Below are 20,064 nucleotides of genomic sequence, written 5' to 3' on the forward strand. Positions count from 1 at the left end.
ACTTCAGTATGATAGCGATCTCATTTCGCATCATAGAAGCTGAAGGACAAGTTGGGTCCAGTAATGAGGAAATTAAATACTGGAAATGCTAAATAACTTGTGGGTCTTTTTAACTTCTGTTAGGCTGTGATTTTGTCCAGTGAGTTAACAGTGTCAGATTCTGCCATCCTTACTTGTATTGCGTAGTGCTTAATTTCTTAGGTAGATTTAAAAGTATCAACTGAGGACTCACCGAGACTTACAGTATTGTGCAAATGAGGGTCTCAGAGCCTGATCTTGACTGATTTTTTTAGTATCTGAAGCATCACAACATCAATTCTGATTCGTTTTCTTAAAGAAGCATCTGCATTTATTGTAATTCCTCTGGAATGATAAAAGGAAGAAGCCACCTAGAAAAGGAGTTGGGTTTTTTTTTTTTTTTTGTGAGTAAATGGACTGCTGAATCGATTCTTGTCTTTCTACTCACCTGGTTTCTCAATCTTTGGAAGGGATTTGTGAAAGGATTTAAATATTGAATTCACCCAATAATTGGGCGAACCATTCCTTTTTCTCCTTTGCAGAAATTAGATACTCACTTTTCTCTTGTCTGCTTCATTAGACATTCATTAAGTATCTCTACAATCTCAACTGTAGTGATCTGAATGATTTCTGCACTGCTTTCCCACAAAAATGGATTTGTTAATCAGTCAGTTCACTGCTCTGGCAGAATGTGATGTAAAGTCTTGCCGTGCACCAGAAAGCATATTTGATTTTGTTGATGTTTTCTGGGTTTTCTTTTGCTGCAGAAATGACAGACTTGTGGACAGAGGGTGATGTATCTAAAGAAGGAATCATCTCTGTTGGAGGAGAGTGAACTTGGCATTTGTTTGCTGTGCAGTGCATGTAGCCTGGTGATACCTCGAATGTGCTCCAACTAGTTAAGTCCTACGTGACCTATTGTAGTGCTTTTTCCAATATGTTTCTTTCCAAAGGTTCAATATACACTTGTTACTCAAGTGGAGGGAAGTGGGGTGGGGAACAGCAACTTTCCTATGCTGCAGTGGAATGGTTTCAAGCTGCGGCAGAGGAGATTCAGGCTGGACATTAGGAAATATTACTTCTCAGAAAGGATGGTCAGGCACTGGAATGGACTGCCCTGGGAGGTGGTGGAGTCACTGAGCCTGTGGGTGTTCAAGAAACGACTGGATGTTGTGTTGAGGGACATGGTTTAGTGGGAGCTATTGGTAATAGGTGAACGGTTGGACTGGATGATCTTTTAGGTCTTTTCCAACCTTGGTGATTCTATGATTCTATGAATTGCCTTGCAGTTGTTTGCTGAAATAAACTGAGTGCTGCTCCACAAGTAATGCCTTCTGTTTTATGATGTTAGTCCATGACATCAGAGGTGGATGATGGTGGGATGGCAGCAGGAGTTGATCCTTCCCACCAGTGTATTGTTCCATTTTGTTGCTGTGTGACCGGTGGCACCAGAGGGGCTGTCTGACGGAACAGAGTCAGATATGGAAGTGTGGATGAAGCAGAAGGGTGGGACTGAACTCCTGCATATGGAAAAAGTCACACTCATTGTCATTCATTGGCACTTGCTGAATGTTTGTGAAGACCAGTCAGTGGATGTGAGCATGGTGAGGTGGTGGGTGGTGCATTTCAGCATTGGTGGCTGGGACACTGGATCACCTCCACGAATGCAGATTGTTACGAGTGCAGCATGCAGGCTTTTGTTCATCACTGGTGAAAATTCATTGCTAGCGGTGGTGACCTCGATGAAAAATGTGTTTTATAGTTGAGAATTTGCTCTCTTGGATAGTGCTATTATATTCTTTGTTGTAGTTTCCATGGAAGTAAATAGGAGGCATTACTTTTGGAGCAACCTATGTATCTGACAATGCAAAGAACTCATAGAGTAGAAAAATCTTCTGCACTGCAGAGATGATGCCAGCATTTCATGGCAGTTCATAAAGAAATTATTTTGTTACTTTAGATAAACTGTTAGTATTCGTTATCTATTTTTTCTGAATAAATAGTAGGCAAACCACCATTTTCAGTATCGTGAAGAAATAGAGATAGCTCTTCATTCTTGTCAGTTTTATAGTAGTAATCCATATTTCTGTTACCCATAGCTTTACTTACAAGGTTCTAGAAATGTTCAAGCCAATAAATAAAGTCAAACTCATGAAGAAGAGGCAAATTTCAGATATACTCAGATAAGTGTTTTCTTCACTAACTGGATCAGGAAAACACTTCACTCGGCAATAATAAAGTTTAAAGTGATATCCTTATAATTTCCAAGTTTTCAGAAGCTACTTGGAAGGAATTAAGGCTGTGCTTCTCATCTAATTAAGTGAACTTGAATTTGGTAATTGATTTTGATGGAAGTAAGATCAGTTCTCAACAGAAGGTCATCTCACAATTAGCAGCAAAATAAAGTTGCAGCACACACCTAGATTTTCAGAACAGCCTCAGCATCAGCGTATGTAAACTGTGTGTGTTTTCAGTTTTCAAAGGGTGGTTTTTCTGACTCCTTTGTAAACATGTGTTAGAAGCAGAGGACTGCCGATTATTAAAAAATTAATTATGTGATTGGGAAAACAATAATCACACAAAGAAAAAACAAAACCCAAACCCACAAAAATCTGAGACTGAAGATCAGATTTATTGCTCGTTGTGCTTCAGTTTTCAAATCTACGCAGGCTGTTGAAAAAGTTTACATTGCACCGCTTGGATAACAATCTCAACAACATGACCCGTTTACTTATTTCTGGTACACACGTCTGAAGGAGCACCCCTGTTTTGTGTCTGCTTTGTTTGATTGCCTGCTCTGTCCCAGGTCTGCCCCCTTCAGCTGCTGAGTCTGCTTTATCACCCTTTTCAGCTTCACTTTTTGTGCTCCTTTGAGATTTGGGATATCTTACTCATAGCTGATCTCCACGGTAATATCCCTGCTTTTAAATTTCTTTTGTGCCAGTCCTTTGTCAAAATGAGCTCAGTTGCCCAGCCTCATATCCTCTCCTACCTGGTCAGATGTCCAGCATCCTATAACCTTCATAGAATAATCCTGCATAAGGTGAAATCACAGCCAGTTCTGAGTGTTTAAATTTCAGGGATTATTGCTGTTCTTACTGAGCTGACCCACTTTTGAGGTGTTCTTTCCACATCATCCCATTCAAATTCAAGGCATGCATGCCCTTTAACACCATTGCCGTCCATATAGTGTGAAATTTCATTAGCGAACCAAACGCAATTTGGGCTGTAATTTTCTGCTGAAATCCTATAAAATCTTCCTCAATCCTGTGTGTAGTGTTGTTGTAAATGACTGACTATTGACCTTCTGCTCTCATATCGATTAGAGTGAAGTTAAAGAGATCAGATTACCGAGGGTTTCTGAGGTTAATCTGTGGTTTGTTAATATCTGTAGAGCAGTAGAAATGTTGGAAGCTCCGTGTCTCCTGTCAACGATTCTCATGGAGTGTACTTTGGAGGGGAGGCATCTATTTGGATAACCACAGACAAGCAATAGGTGTGAATGTTCGGTTTTTGTATTGTCCAAATAGTTTCTAAGCATCCCCAGCTATAAGCTGAATAATGCACCTCTCCCACTGATTTATTTATGCTCTCATTGATGACTTGGACCAGTTTGTTCTTTGGAAGTACTGCAGAAAAAACTGCTACTGGTGGAGCAGCTAATCAGACATGAAAAGGCTGTGTTGAATTTGGCACGCTTAGAACTGAATTAGGAAGAACCAAATGCCTCTGTATGGGCTCCCTGCTGTTGCATTCTCCAACAATTTATGTACCAGCACTTAGCAACAATATTTGCTACAAATCCTTACTCCAGCTATTTTACCCCCCTTGCCCTCAACAAGAAAAACTATAAGGTAAAGATGCTGCCATAATCACCGTTCCCAGCTGCAGGCTTGTTGTAACAGGCTCTGAACAAAAAGTAAGAGGGAGATCTGGGTGAAAACCTCCTTAGTTGTGTAGGGTCGTGTAATGGATGAATGTGATAATTATTTATAATTATGTATCACATGAGTGGCATAGACTTTCAGCTTTTTCTCCAGTACATTTTGAAAATGCCTTCTTCCCTCATACTCTTCCTTCAGAATGGAGAAGGTGGAAAGGTCGCAGATCTTGACCCTCCTGCTTATACTGGTTCTTTCTTTTCTCTGCACTTGTATCTTCTAGAGTAAACAGCCAGTATCTCCTGGCAGCATGGGTCTGCAGTGGGCTTCAGTCTCAGCTGTCAGAGGTTATGTTAGAGAAGCTAAGCTAGAATGGAGCTAGAAGAGACTCAGTTTTTAGAAGTATTATTTCTTGAAAGCTGGAGTCTCTGGCTCAGCTGCAGTAAGGAAATGGCCAGTCAGTCTCTTTCTTCTGGTGATTCCAGATCCAGTTAGAGTGGATTTGGGATGTAAGACTTAACGTCAAGTGCTGTTGGAGCCACATCAAAATTAAACTTATCTGGGTGTATACATTTATAACATTAAAGTGCTTAATGTAAGACTTTTGAAGAAATCTTTACTAAGTGCTTTAATATCAATTAATACTTAATTTCAGTGGATAATAATTTATCATCCATTGTGGTGCTTTAACCTTTTGACTCCTGTGAGCTAAATCGAACTTGGAAAGCGTCAAATAAATGAGTTCTAACTGGATTCCTGCAACCGAATACCCAGAATTCACTATTTTACAAGGAGGGAGAGTTGATTAGTTGCTGTCAATATACCATTCTTGTCTGTACAAGCAAATGATTTAGTCATTGCAGTATATCTTTGGTATATTGCTAGTGGACCCCTCTTCTAAAACAAAGGCTGGAGAACTGACAGCTCTGATATTTTGTTAGTATCTACTCATTTATTTCTTTCCTGAATCCCCTGAGAATACTGAAGATTCAGAACAATTTTTCTAAAGCCTTGAGATTGTTTCCAATCTTCGTTAACTGGGCACTTGTGGGTACATTTAGTTTTTACTTATTTTGCTTTGCTAGTACAGTACAAAAAAAACAGAATAACAACAAAGACAAAAAATACATATATTTAATTCCCCAACCTGGAGTGGGTAGAAGGGAGAGATCCAATGTGAAGGGAAATATGAGTAGGAATATTGTGACAAATTACGTGCGCATTATACTGTGACATACACATTAGTGACAGAATCAACAGAGGTCAAGCAGTAATAGTGAGGAGTGACACGTGGGAGGGTTTAAAACACGGTAGTTTTGCAGTAGTTCATTTGCAGTAAAATCATAATGTAGTTTGTCTCTTGCTGTGTCCTGTCATGGTAGGTGAAACAAGCTGCCAGCCCTGAAAGTGGGAGCATGATTTTCTTTTCTTTCCTTACTTTTCTTCAGTGTCCAGAGGAATTAAGTCTTGAGTACCTTGTGCGGGTGGATGAGCATTATACAGGTCAGATTGACTTCTAGAGCAAAAGTAAAACCATGCTTGACATGGGTTTTTGGTTTTTTTGTTTATTTTAACTTTTCATTTTGATATTGGGGTTGGTTAGTTAATGCACAAGTGCTGTACATCAGATCTTACTGCAATTTGGCTTAGTGAATATAGCTACCAGGTAAAGTAGCACTGTGCTCCTTAACTTGATAGAAACTGCACTCCTCCTTTTGGTAGGTTGCTTCTATCTGCTGCACTTAGAATTACAAAATAAATATATCCTTCAACTAGCCCGTCCTATCCAATACTTTCTGACTTTTCTTTGTGGTGCAATTAATAATGCTTGCTTTTGAAGTTCAAGGAGATGATGCTTGCTACAAGAACTTTGTGAATAGCAAAATATGCAGTGAAGACACAACCCACAAGTATAATGGGTTTTAAAGAAGATGAAGCTTTCTGAAAAGACCTGGACAAACTCATTCTTTCATCTTTTAATATTTTCTTTTCCATTTTTATTTTTTTAATCTTGCATGTAAGTGGTACAGCATACATGTCAGAAATGATTTTGTCACTATGACTTCTTGTTCTGAAGAGCTAAGATTCAATATTTATGTCCCGTGAGCATTCAAGAAAACACAGAGATTTTTTGAGAACAAATCCAACATTGCAGCATATACGGCTGTGTTTTCCCTTGGAGTTTTTTGTTGTATTCTGTGTGATGTCCAGATCAGTCCTGCAGTCAGTGAGCTTCCACCTATGTACATGATGATATACCAGAGTATGATATTAAGGATAAATGAAAGGACTGTGAAGGTAGAATATGTCTGTAGGATGAGTTTAGAGTGCTTGGTTCTTTCTGTGTGGTTTTGTTCAAATCTGTTTTCCGGCAGCATGGGTGAAATGTTTAAACTAAAGCTGAAGAGGGATACTCTGGTATATATGTATTCACTGAATATGGTTTTTTAGAAGTAAGCAGCTTTTGCTGTTCTATCAGCTGACTAATCTACTGCAGAAAAGACCATCATCCTGTGCAGAAATCTAAATGTGGAAAAAGTGATACACTTGACATTAATATTACTGTGTTTATCCAAAATCAAATATCAGGTGCAGTTAGTTTGCTCAAACTTAACTGTATGTTAAGAACATACAGTTTAAAAAACAAACAAAAAAGCCCCACACCTGTGGCAACTCCTCCTGAGTTAAGTGTCAAGAAAGAAAGTTAGATGAGTACTCACCCTTGTCAGGGTGATCGATGACAAAGTTCATTTCTGGTGTAGATGGAGCTTTTTCTCTAGTGAGACTGAATATTATCTTGAAGCCTCATTAAACATCTTGTAAAGTCTAATTTATAGTTCTTGGTTAAAATACATAAATTATAGTTCTTGGTTGCTTTCAGAGGTGGGAAAGAACTTACAGTGATGTAATTAACTCAGTAAAGAACAGGATAAATGAAAAAAAAATAGCCTTGATGGCTGGAAGGGGAAGACAAAGTAAACTCACAAATAATATTATGCAAAGTTTCTTGTCTGCAGTCCAGGATTTTATTATTATTTTTCAGTATCCGTGGGTTTTCTTAGTACTTTTTTTTTTTTCTTCTTAATCTACCCAACTTGTTTTTCCATGTGTTTCATTGGACAAACATATCTTGTAAGGAAGTACATGGTTTGTAAGAACTGCCCTAGAGATGGAAAAAGTGGAAACTTATGTTGTATATTCACCAGCTCCGGCAAAATCTGTTTTACTCAAACGAATCTCTAATATTGTACTTAATGTTTTTGATGCAAGTTTGAAAATGTCATGGCAATAATTCTCGTAGATCCTCTTTCTTGCTTCCTTTGTCACATCATTACACCCACAGCGACACTTTAAAGTGAGATTATTTCTGCTGATGCTGTGATTTGACAAAAGGAGTAAGGATGATGATCTAAAACTATGTCTATGGAAAAAGCAAAAGTAATAATCCTTAGTTTTTGGTATGAGTTGCAGCATCTCCCCAAGGCTGCTCTGAATTGTTGTGGTTTGTGATATTTTGTGTTTGTTAATTTCCCAAATGCAATTTACATGACTTTTGTAGAGCTTTTCCCAGCAGGATGTCACAGTTGCAGAGCTGTGCTGGAGAGGGCCTTCATTCCAGGAAAGTCTCTTAGGGCAGGTCTCGTCCTCCTCATGCTGAGATGTGGTCTAAATAAAAAAGACAGGACAAAGACTGGCCTACTTGTATCCTATCTATCAGTGTTACAAAGTCACACTACCAAAGCCAATATTACAGCAACTGCCAAATATTCCTTGATTTTGCCAAGAGAACTATACAATAGAGAGAAAGAGGAACATTTGTTTTTTGAAAGAAAAATAGGTGCTGCTGGCTGAAAATAAAGGGAAATAAATTTACTTACAACGCACATGATCTTTCTTGTGCGATGCAAAAGCTTTAACAATTACTGAAAAGCATCATTTGAAGATAGTGGGAGCTAGAGAAGATTTTGGAGGCATTTGTTTCTTTTCTCGTTCTTATTCACTGGTCCTCTGGTGTGTCCATAGAAGGGCTGTTTTCCCTTTTCATTGAGATGATTTTGTTGACAGTCACAAGAGAGAAACAACTCAATTGAAAGTCTCCTTAAATCTGCTAACATTAGGGGAAAAGCAATCAGATTTGCCCTTCCAGAAAAGGTCAGACAGCAATGGGTGATAGAAATACCAGCAATGATTTGTGTAGACTAAGCAGATGTGTACCTTGTGTAAATTCTTAAGAGCTTTCCTGCTTCTCTGTAAAAGTCAGTCGTTCTATTTTGAAGCAGTTACTGTCAGCCTCCAAACTCTATTAGTCAAAATCACAACTTGTAATGAGGAATAAGATATGTCAAAATAGTAAATAGTAAGATAAATAAAAATAGTGATAAAAAGTAGGCAAACATGCTGTTCAGACAATTTGATCAGTCTCCAGTCTAGAAAATGATTATTAAAACAGTGAATATTTCAAAGGTGATTTAATACCATCTCTGTTTGTCTACATGTAATGTTGTGTTTCTGCTGTGGGTATTTATGCAGCCATCTAATACATCAGTCCTTTCTCAGCTAAAGTTGGCAACAAAGCTCCCATTGGCTTAATTTGGATTATTAGCTCCATATATATACAAACCCAGGTAAAAAGACAGCAGCTCAGGAAGTTGAGAAGCTTTTGTTGTCAGGAAACGAACTGTTCCCATGATGTTTCACACCGATGAGCTAACTGCAGCAAAATGAATAAAATAAGTAAACTTCAGGCTTCAAATAATTTCCATTTTGTTTCTAAATTAACTTTATGAAATAAAATACTCATAATGTATTTGATCAGCAGATTTGGGAGCTCCTTCACAAGAAAGCCGATTTCTTGCTTGTTTAGCTTCTAATTACGGGTGCTTTTAGACAGTAATCTTTGAAAAACTTGTTCTTTAAAATGATATTTAAGGCATGGGATCATTGTATACTTTAGAAATTCATTTAGTCCAGCACCTGCCTGAAGTAGGTTCTGTTACTTCAAGCTGAGGAATGAGCCTGGTTGGACTTCTGGACTATAAGTACACATTGCCATCTCGTGTAGAGTTTTTCACTGTCCGGCACCCCTAAATCCTTCTCCTCAGGGCTGCTCTCAAGCCATTCTCCACCCAGCCTGTACTTCTATTTGACATTATTATTGTTATTATTATGTTGAGATTGCCCAAACCCAGGTGCAGGACCTTGCACTTGGCCGTGTTGAACTTCATGAAGTTGGCAGGGGCCCACCTCTCAACACAGCAGCTCTGCTCCAGTCTAATGGAAAGCAGTTAATAAGAAGGTCCAGTCAGGGACATAAAATTCTAAACAGTAAGAGTCAGACTCTTGTCTAACCTTAACTTTACAGTCATTCTGATCTCTCTAGAGTTATTTTTCACTTCTAACTACTGAAGAAAGAAGGAAAATCACTGAGTGTGCTTAGAAGTGTTGTTAACCTGTTGTCTGCTTTCTTTGACAGTGTCCCATCCCATAAGTTATCAAAAACTAGACACACTTTGCTGTGCTTTTCTTTTGAAGATACAAGCTCAGAGTAGGACAGGAAGAAATAATTCATTTCACATATAACCCAGTACAATAACATAATTCTGTAAACCTCTTAAAGCTAGATCAAGCTGGGAGGGGTACAGAAGACTACAGATTGCTTTTCCTTAATATATTATCATATAATAGTATTCAAGGAATGGTACAAAGGGTTGTCAGAAGAATGTGCTCCCATACTACTAAACAAAGAGGAAATCCCCGCTCAGGTTCTCCTCAAGAAACTGCACTAAGAATGTTCATGATTTTAACCCAATTTTAACTATTTTCTAACTGCAAAGTTTACATGTAAATTAAATTTTATAATTATAAAATAGCCTAAGAAGCTAATTATATTTAAGTAGGGCTGGAAGGGGTTTGCCTGAGCCATTCCAACTGATTATTGTTTATGACATTTGCTCTGTGTTGGATTCTAGTCTTCAGTAAGAGTATGGTATTTTACTGATTTGAAGACACTAGGCAGAAAATTCAGTTTATGACCTCTCAGATAGGATTTAAAAAAATTCATGGGTACAATTCCATCTGTAAAATAAAAAGCTGTTTTATTCTGTATGACTTTCAGATTCAACAAGTATTTCCCCTTACCCTGCCTTTAAAATGAGGCTTATGAAACTGCATTTTGTTTGAAATACATCTTAATTAAGTATTCCAGATTGCATAGAGTGCCTTTTCTTTTAGAACATTTGAATTACTTTTGAAGAGTTTAACTTATGCCAGTTCTGCATCTTAACATCACGGTTTGAGTTGGAAGGGGCCTTATGGACCACTCATTCTCAACCCTCTTGTTACTCACCAGATCAGTCTGCACAGAGCCCTATTTAGCCTGACCTAGAGTGCCTCCGGAGATGGAACAAAAAACTTGTTAAAAATCCTATTTGCACTGAATTCCTGTAATGTATCAGAAGTATTTATTTGTTCAGAATGCAAAGGGATTGCCTACAAACAGCTGCTTAATTTAGCTGAGCAATTTTCTGAAATAGATTATAATTTCAATACTTTAATATGAGTTTTTATTTACTGAGTATTCAGTTGACCGTCATGCATTTCAGAAGCACAGATCCTCGCCACATAACTGTGAGCATTTCTGTAAGGATAACAACAATCCAAGTTTCTGTAAATGTAACGTAATTCAGATGCAAGTTGATAAAAAATGTAATTAAAAATCCTAGCTTTACAACTTCATATATTGTTAGAGGAAGAAAGTACGCCTCGGTTTTAGCAGTCTAGTTCTGTCTTTTTGCTACTTTATCATTCACTTTCTTTTTCGTTTAAACAATGGATGTATTTCAACCTTTTTTTGCCTTGTAGGGCCAGTATTGTGCAGAAGCGCATTATTTATTTTCAAGACGAGGGCTCTCTTACCAAAAGAATCTGTGAACAAGGTAAGGTGATTTCCTTGTCATGTTCTGCTGATTTCTCCTCACTTTTTATATGCATTTAAAGTTTGGATTCCCTGAATCTATATAGCTTGAAATTTAGGATCTCTTAATTTGTTGATGTTCTTCCGTACTTTGCATGCTGTTTCTCATACAGTCTTTCTTTCTTTCACCTAAATGTGACACTTGCACATTTTTACCTTGTGTGTAACCTGTTGCTTGGGCTATTTCAACATTTCCTAAACTTAAGCTTAGGAGATATGTTTAAAATTCACATGAGAGAAAACAGAGAACTACAGTTGTCTTTTGATAAGTAGGCTTTGTTTCTGCTTATGCAAATTCCTCCTCCCCAGAAAGGTCATGCAAGTGAAGTTAATTCAAATATCCACAGTCTCCTGATTCTCCTTCTGTGTTTTGCAATTATTTTCATTCTTACTTCTTTTGAACCAGGGTTGTCATGGTAATGTTTGCATATTTTGGAGAAAATTCTATGAAGTACATCAGGCCATTAAACTCCTGAAAACTAAGGGGAATTATATGTTGAAATTCTTCAAGGGCTATAATGCAATCCTCTATCAATTCTTAAATATACAATCTGTTATAAAGGCAAATATGGAAAGTGACCTTTAGGTTCTGTCATCTGCTGGCAGATTGTGTTGCTTCTGTTAGTAAACAGAACTATCCTTCCTATAGGAATATGTGCAAATACCAGGAATTTGTTAACTTTTAAACACATGTTCCATCTTTGCAGGAGGAGGGTGTGGGAAGGCCTGTGTAGCCACTACGGACAACTCCCTTGATACTAACATGCACATATTCTTTAGGTTTCAATTCCAGATCATATAGCTTAATTCTTTGCAGGAGAAACTTCCCACATATCTTTGAGAAGTAATAACTTTGTGCAGAGATGATTGCTATGGGGGTAATTTTTATTTCTTCTCTCTGTACATTTGGAATGTTTTTGCTTTAGTTTTGTGCTGAGGAGCAAAAAACCCAATTTTTTGAAGGTACCTGCCACACTGTCCTTCATTTTTAGTGAACCAAATGTGTGCCAGAGAAGCACTGAACTGTCCTGCACAATGTGGAATCCCTTGTCATCAAGAAACCTCTTTGTCAGTGTTTTGTGCCATTTCAAATATGGAAACGCATAGAATCACCGGGGCTGGAAAGGACCTGAAAGATCATTCAGTCCAACCATTCACCTATTACCAATAGCTCCCACTAAACCATGTCCCTCAACACAACATCCAGTCGTTTCTTGAACACCCCCAGGGTCGGTGACTCCACCACCTCCCAGGGCAGCCCATTCCAGTGCCTGACCACCATTTCTGAAAAGTAATACTTCCTAATGTCCAGCTTGAATCTCCCCTATCATTGCTTGCATAAGCTGGACTTGTTAAAGAAGTTGCATTTTCAGTGGTGAACGTGATGTAAAAAGCCACCCGAATAAACAACAACATGTGTATTATTTCAGAAAAGAAAGGAGAAAAAGTGGGAATGATGAAAAAAATAAGCAATCAGAATAAATGTAATTATTGGAAACAAACCTATGTCAAAATTAAACTTCTAAACTTCTCCCATGTTTTTGAGTAACAGCACCACTGTTCTAGTCTAGATAAGACGTTGGATAAGAAGAAAGCTGTTGGCAATTTGGAGAACTTATTTACTGAGCTCTGTCCTAAAGACACTGAATGAAAGTATAGAAACACATTGTCTTAATAACAGAAGATCTATGTTGCAGTTACAGGCTAAGTTGTTCTACAGTTGATGTATATATCTTTCCAGAATAGGTGGGAACAAGTGATTCTATTGGAAAAAAGCTTATGAAACTTCAGAAAGACTTCTTTTCATTCACACAAGAGGCAATTTGTTTAAGTCTTAAAACTCCTTTCACAGATAATAGAATGACTTGTTACTGCTATCCACTGCTTTTCCTGAGTGTGTCCTGATTAACTAAAATAGAGTACTGAGATTATGGATTAGCTTTAAATTCTTTGGTTTAGGTTTGGACTTTGGTTTTGAGTTTCACATCTCGTAACCTCCTCTATTCTGTACATTTGAGGCCTCAATTTGTTTTAAGTTCAAGCCTTTCATGTAGATCATGACCCATACTGCTATAAAGTATTCCGAGTGACAGAAAGAACTTGTCACACTAATCATAATGTGATATATCTGTCTCTGTATTCTCTTCACCATCATCTGTGCAGGAATTTGTTGTTCATCATTTACCAGAAGGCTGAAGGATCCTTAAGACATTAGCGGATTGCAGTGCCATAGCAATAGTCATGTAGCCTACTAACTATTCCATGTCTCTGTTTAGAAACCACTGTAGAGAGTAGTTAAAAGAGCTGCTGGAGTTCATTGGCAGCACTGGTTCAGTCTCAGCTGCATCACTGAATAACTCTGGGTGTTTCTCAGACCAGAGCAGGGAATGATTTGTGAGCAGGAAACGCATGCATGCAACAACTCGGTTTCTCTTTGGTGCATGCAGAAGTGCAGCTGAGGCATAAGCATGGGGCTGTTGCAGCTGATTATTGCATCCCACTGAAGAATTTCTATAGTCTGTCTGTATATAAAATTCCAATCTATTGTATTTTCAGGTCTGCTAAGGTTTTGACCAAATCAGAACCAGAGATGAACCTGTTTTGAATCTGAAAACAACTGGAATTGTAATGGTGCCATCATATTTACAGCTAGCCATTACATTCACCCATAAATCCAAACTGACTGCTTCAGGACTCTACTTCTTTGCAGAGCCTAACATTAGAAACTAATGAACAGGAGTAAATGTAATTCAGATTTATTGCTGGAGTACTTATTGTGTCAACTTTGCTGTCATTTGCTGCTGTTGAGTTGTATCCCATTTCAGTAGGTACTCTCATTACTTTTTCAGATTCAGCCTCAGAGGGTGTGACTGACAAACCTATTTTAGATTGCTGTGCCTGTGGAACTGCCAAATACAGGCTAACGTTTTATGGAAATTGGTCAGAAAAAACACATCCTAAAGACTTTCCACGTGAGTACCTATAGTTTCTTTTCCTAATATTGTTGTACCATACAAACATGATGTAGATATTTGGAGATTGCTTCAGTGTTGCTTAGTTAACACCCCACCAGGGTCAATTAAGACATATACGCAGTATTGCTTATGCTCAGTATTGAAAAATCTATGCAAATGCTATAGATTACAAATAAATTCTAGAGACTTGCCTGATGTTCTGAGGTTTAAAAATGTTTCTCTATAAAGAGATTACATTTCCCCCCCCGCCTCTCCTCTTACTGAAAGCATAGCCTAGATTATCACTTACAGCTATGAAATGGAATTTAATGAGAAACACAACCTAAAAAAGTTTTAAAACACTAACATTTACAACCGTGTTTACAACCATGCTAAGCTAGCCAAAACTCAGTTTTGTTTTCTTTCAAGACCTCTGGAAGATTCTAGTTAATTCAGTGAGCCCTGTATCTTACTGCCAAGGAGACTGGTAAGATATTTAGAGATTAGCATCCTCTCAAAATGTTTCAAGTTGATTATACAGCTAAAATAAATATTCTGAGCTTTGTCTATCAGATCCTGTCTACGGGATCAGTACTTTTATTGTAATAATCCAAATAGCTGTCAATAATGAAATTACAAAAACACGTATTATACATTTATACTTTTATTACTTATTCCATGGTTCACAGCAGTAAAGGCTAGGATATGATTTGAAAACGCAAGTCACATTTACTGGTGTTCAAACTTCGTTAGGTTGTCTGTGGTTGATATTTGTTATGTGGTCTTTCTATGTCTCTTTCTTAAAATATATTACTTCCTGTCAGTGTACCATAATATAACTCAAATATGGTTTGTGTCTCAGCTCATAGTTCTGACCGTCTAAGCAATATTGCTTACATTGATTATTTAATACATTCAGTTGAACAATACCATTGTTCAAATATTATTTGTCGGCATAACACATAGGAGATGAAATAAGCCAAAGTGAGTAATTGCAGAAATGCTCTTCCAGGCTATTGCAAGATTTAAATATCTGCTGACCATGTCACTTCATATGCAATGTTAGTATGGATTTAGCTTGCGGTTAGAAATAGGAAATAATTGAAAAATGTGAAGTTAACCGTGACTTTGTGATGTAATAAATGGAAAAATACCCTGGAGGGGATGGCTGACAGGTCTGACTCGAAGGGTTGTAGTCAATGGGGTTCCATCCAAGTTACCTATCAGTCACTACTGGGGTTCTGCAGAGCTGTTTCAGGGCTAGTTCTCTTTATTGTTTTTATTATTGACTTGGATGCAGGAATTGAAGTTATACTAAGTAAACCTGCAGATGCCTCTAAATTAAGAGGAGCTGTTGATGCCCTCAGGGTCAGAGAAGCCATAGAGAGAGATACTGTCAAGTTATGGTTTGGGCAATCACCGACTGCATGGAATTCAATTCCACAGCTGGAATGGAACAACCCTGACTCTGTGTACAGACAGTCTGGGGGGTTCTGGTCAACAGCAACTTATATCTGAGCCAGCAGTGGCCAGCAGTAGGTCCCTGGAACAGACTGCCCCAGGCAGTGGGCCCAGCCCCAAGCTGCCCAAGTTCAACAAGCATTTGGACACCACCCCCAGATAAAGGTTTTAGGTTTTTGGTGGTTCTGTGTGGAGCCAGGGGTTAAACTCAATGTTTTTTGTGTGTCCCTTCTAACTCAGGATATTCTATGATTCTGTAAAAAGAACAACCACATAATCTAATAGGATTAGTCTGAGTTAAGACAGCTGATAAGATTTTGCACTGTGACTCTCAAAAGGTGGTAAGATCTTTTATCCTGATGTAATGATATAAAAAAATAATCATTAACATTACTCTTTAAAAATATTAATGTGTGCAGTAGTCACATTGAAGTACTATTTGGGATGGACTGTAGTATATCCCTTATCATTTGTAAAGCTGTTACGCTATGACAAGGGGCTGGAACCAGATGATCTTTAAGGTTCAATGCAACCCAAGCTTTTCTGTGATACTAAAAAATACCTTCTTTATTTTTATGCCAACATTGAGGCTGAAATAGAAAGCCAATCATAAAAGTTTTATTTCTTTTCTTTAAATTAACTCCTGAATTACATTAAACATCACCAGTAACGTGTATCATGTCAGTTAGCTTTTCTCCTAAGATAATATAGTATTTTGTTTACTATCAAAGTGTTTCTGGAAGGCACTGTGCAAAACTATTAAACTCTTGTGGGTTTTCACAGATTTCATGAATTAGGAATGATTTATTATACCAGCGCAACTAAAACACCTCTGCTCTGTGACATTATAAGTCTAGAGTGTATGCAGGAGTCCATAGACTCTGTGAAGTATTGCTGAGAAAGAAACCACTACAGTCTTATAATCACAGAATGGCTTAGGTTGGAAGGGATGTTACAGGTCATCTAGTTCTAACAGTCTAGTTCTGAATGTGCCAGCCATCAGGAGGGTGCAGAGGATGCCTGTAGAGAAGTTTCTAAACAACTTTGCTTTCATGAAGCTGAGAGAGACTGAACATAACGACTATACTGATAAACTGAGACTCAAGAAAATCAAGCATGCTTTTCAAGGGATTTCTGCACATCATTATGGCTCCTGATATTAAAACTAGTGCAAGTTAAATATTTCCCTTCTTATGAAATCAGGCTCAGTGGAAACTATCAAATTTCCCATCATGTTTTTCTGGCCAGAAAGATTAGTATTTACATAAACCCTGATTTTAAAAGTACTTGTCTCTGGTTATAGTCCATATCTGATAACAAATATATTCTTCATTATGATTTTACCTTCACAATACACCAAAGAATACATATAAATGCATATATGCATGCTTATTGAGGAATTATACAAAAATGAAGTGAAATAACACAATGGTTAAGCTGTCTGCACTCTCTTTGCTATCTTAGCAATTGGATAGTGACAGGCTGACGGAACAAAATAGCTGTGAGCTGACATAGATAAGATTATTTCATGGTTTGGAGTATCTTTTGTGTTTCAAGGAAGAAGTTTAACAAATGATTGAGTAGACTAGTCTCACAAAACCAGAACTTTCAAAGTGAAGAGGGAAACACTTGGAAATGTCTCACATATTTCATAAACATGTTTTGGGAGGATGTAGCACATGCTTTGAATAGTTCTTCTGGGCAAGTATGTGGGCCAGCTGCATTATGTGGAGAGCCACTTGCTTTTTAGGAAGGGGTGCAGGGTGGGAGAGGATGGGCTCTGGTTGCAGAAGCACCAAACACTCTGGCTCTGTTTAGGACAGGGTGGGGGCAAGAAGCTGCAGAGCACATGAAACAATTACTTTTGCTGAAGACTTAAAGGCTCTCTGGTTTTCTCCTGCAGTCACACATTTGTCTTTTTTAGGGGCTATATGGTACCATCTCTTTCGATAAGTTTCAGTGTCACTTAGTGCATGTCAGGGAAAGCTTCTGTCTGTGAGCAGCGAGATGGTTTAAACCTGTGTTAGGCAGTCCCTTCACTGAACCTGAAAGACAGTTTCCCTCTGCGGTTAGGAAAGGTTCTGCTTGAGGAGCAATTACTAGATTACACATTAGGAAAGCAGCAACACAGCCTCTTATTGAGGAAAATGGTGTAGTGGGGTTTAGTTTCTCTTTTTCTCTGTTTAGGGCATAATTGCCGATTAGCTTTATTGGTCTCTCAACATGTCATGACTGCTATAATTCAGAGCTCAGTGAGTTTATTTATGTCCAAGGGAAAAAAGCAGATGCTCTGTTCACTGTGCTGCTGGATCACCTTCCCTCATCTATTCTGCTTCTTGCTACATTTTTCTCGCTTCATTCCCTACCATTGTTTTTCTCTCTCTTTTCCCTAATCTATTTTCTATTCTCCTGTGATTATGTTCCTGCATCTGACTTTATCTATTCAATTCTCTACTCTGTCTTTGTCAATTTTATTTTCCCCACTTTTCATGTTTTAAATTTGCATTCCTTTTGTTTACTTCATTACTTATTTTTCATTCATTTATTCTAGTTTGCAGCTGTTTTTATCTCTTCTCTCTCCATTTTGCATTGCAAAGAAAAATGTTAAATATTGTCTCACTCTGTCATTCTGTCTCCCTGATCTCCTATGGTCTTTGCACTGCTACTAGACTGTCTACTTATGTGAGTAGTTCATTTTCTCAATCTTTTCCTTTAACCTGATATCTTTGTAGAGTGCTGTTTGACACTTAAAGAGTTCATTTTCATTTCTAGTACTGTGGGGCTTTTGTGACTCCTTTCTGCTCAAACCACTTTCCAGTTCCATCAGACTTCTTACTTTTTTCCTAAACTTTAGGATTTTTTCCCTTCCTGCACAACAAGACAAGAAACCAGAACAAGAACCCATTTGCTTACCTCTGCAGTTCTTACACTTGGGGAAAATGGGGCAAGTAAAACAAGCAGCTAAAGAAGCACTAAAATTTATTCATCCACTTCCTTCCTAAGTTAGCAGAAACCACTACTGATGGTTGAGGAGAAAATAAAAGGCAACATCATGTATGTATAATCTAAGTATGCAGTAAGAGAAAAACCAGCTACATCAGTGTTCATAAGAGCAATTCAATACCAGTATCTCAAAAGTTTTCTGGAAGAGAAACTACGCACAGTTTGCTAATAGGGAGTTATCTTTCCTTCTTTTTTTGGCCAGGAAGCTGCTCAAAGGGAGGTTTGTAGGTCTAAGCCTTTTGTATCTCTTCCTGATAATATTTCAGCAAAAAAGATAGAAACAAAAAGCTGAAACACTCAATGATTGTATAGTCATGCTTACATCTAGACTTTTCTGTTACTCTGCTGTCACCACCCAAACACTAGTATCTACTGTTAACGAAATGACTTGCTGAAATCTTTTACTCCTTGCAGGTTTTACCCTTATAAACGCTTCATGTGGGGACCTAAAGTAAAATGATTTTTTAAACATTCTGAGGAAGCTTAAATGAAGACAAATTATGTTAAACCTGTACTAAAGTATCTGTCTTAGGAGATACTAGATTAGCTGCCCTAACTTCCTTTACATTTCTGTCTGTTAAGTTACATTATATACTATATTGTATTTCTGTAGTTGAGTATTTTGGTACTCTAAAGATGACATGTACTGATGTAGTAAAAGCTGACAGCACGCAGCGCATGCAGAAATTTGGTTCCAATGCAGACTGGTGACTTCAAGCCCTTCACTTTAGCAAAAGACAAGGAAAGCCTCTGTACAGCAGATGTAATGAAAGTATGATGTTGTACAATTAGAATAGTACAAATATAGTCAGAAATAAATAGCCAAACAATAACTAAGGAGAAAGACTCACCAACTCTGAGACCTTCAAGATAGGTACTCACTGATGTCACGACTCACTGCAAGAACTCCACACAAGAACAATCTGCAGAAAGAGATCTACCTTAGTGGTGGTGAGCCCTTAAATGGGATCTAGGAGAGGGGGAGTTGAGCTCCACCCCTTTTGAGAACACAGATGAATTACCTTCACCTCTGCTCCTACAACTGACTCATCTCTTGTCTCAGCTGGTTAATCAAAAGTTCAGACTATAACCAACCATTTCCCTTACACTCATTTCACTAGCATGTACTTTCTTCATTTAGCAAGCACTGTACACTAGAACAAAAATATTTATCTCCTACCAGATCACCTTGCTTTTACCTTAGGCTGTAGCACTCCTTTGTTACAATTTCCAGCTTTCTGAAAACAAATAAGTACATTGATACTACTAATCAAGACCACACAGTTATACTGATTTAAAACTGCCACTTAACTATGAAAAGATAAAGTTACTATAATCATGTATTTCCCTCAAGAACACAGAAAATACCACAAAAACCCAGAAAAATCTTCTATAAGGATTTAGAATAAAAGTAAATCACATGTTGGAAAAGACTCACCAGTGCTGAGGCTTTCAGCTAAGATAGATGCTCACCAACATTGAAGATCAACACAAAGAATCAATCTGCAGAAAGAGATGTTACCTTAGTCGTGGTCAGCCCTTAAATGGGATCGAGGAGAGGTGGAGTCAAGGTCCACCCCTTCCAGGAGCACAACTTAACTGCCGTAACCTGTGCTCCCACAGCTGATCTGACTCTTGCCTCAGATGGTTCAGGCTGTTTTCAATTGTTTCCCTTACAATCTCTTTCAATAGTAGTAAGTATTAATGTTAGTAGAGTGAATATATCATTGCAGCTTTAATTTATTACTTTATTTATTTATTCATTTTAATTTTT

The 20,064-nt window shown here is 37.8% G+C and overlaps 1 protein-coding gene and 1 long non-coding RNA gene across 2 annotated transcripts in view; one reads left to right on the forward strand and one right to left on the reverse strand.

Moving 5' to 3' along the window:
• Window positions 1-20,064, forward strand: part of SPON1 (spondin 1) — a 168,430-nt gene that overhangs the window by 38,840 nt on the left and 109,526 nt on the right. Inside the window, exons 4-5 of the mRNA XM_072337217.1 lie at window positions 10,761-10,834; window positions 13,722-13,844. Of these exons, the coding sequence (XP_072193318.1) occupies window positions 10,761-10,834; window positions 13,722-13,844 (197 nt within the window). The remainder of the gene's footprint in view (window positions 1-10,760; window positions 10,835-13,721; window positions 13,845-20,064) is intronic.
• On the reverse strand, window positions 6,924-19,794 carry LOC140252465 (uncharacterized). The gene is made up of 3 exons (XR_011903660.1): window positions 19,729-19,794; window positions 19,142-19,213; window positions 6,924-7,565 (listed from the first exon to the last, which is right to left on the reverse strand). It is a non-coding gene; the product is annotated as an uncharacterized lncRNA (long non-coding RNA).

The sequence above is a fragment of the Excalfactoria chinensis genome, chromosome 5, assembly GCF_039878825.1.
Source record: "Excalfactoria chinensis isolate bCotChi1 chromosome 5, bCotChi1.hap2, whole genome shotgun sequence".
Lineage (NCBI taxonomy): Eukaryota > Metazoa > Chordata > Aves > Galliformes > Phasianidae > Excalfactoria > Excalfactoria chinensis.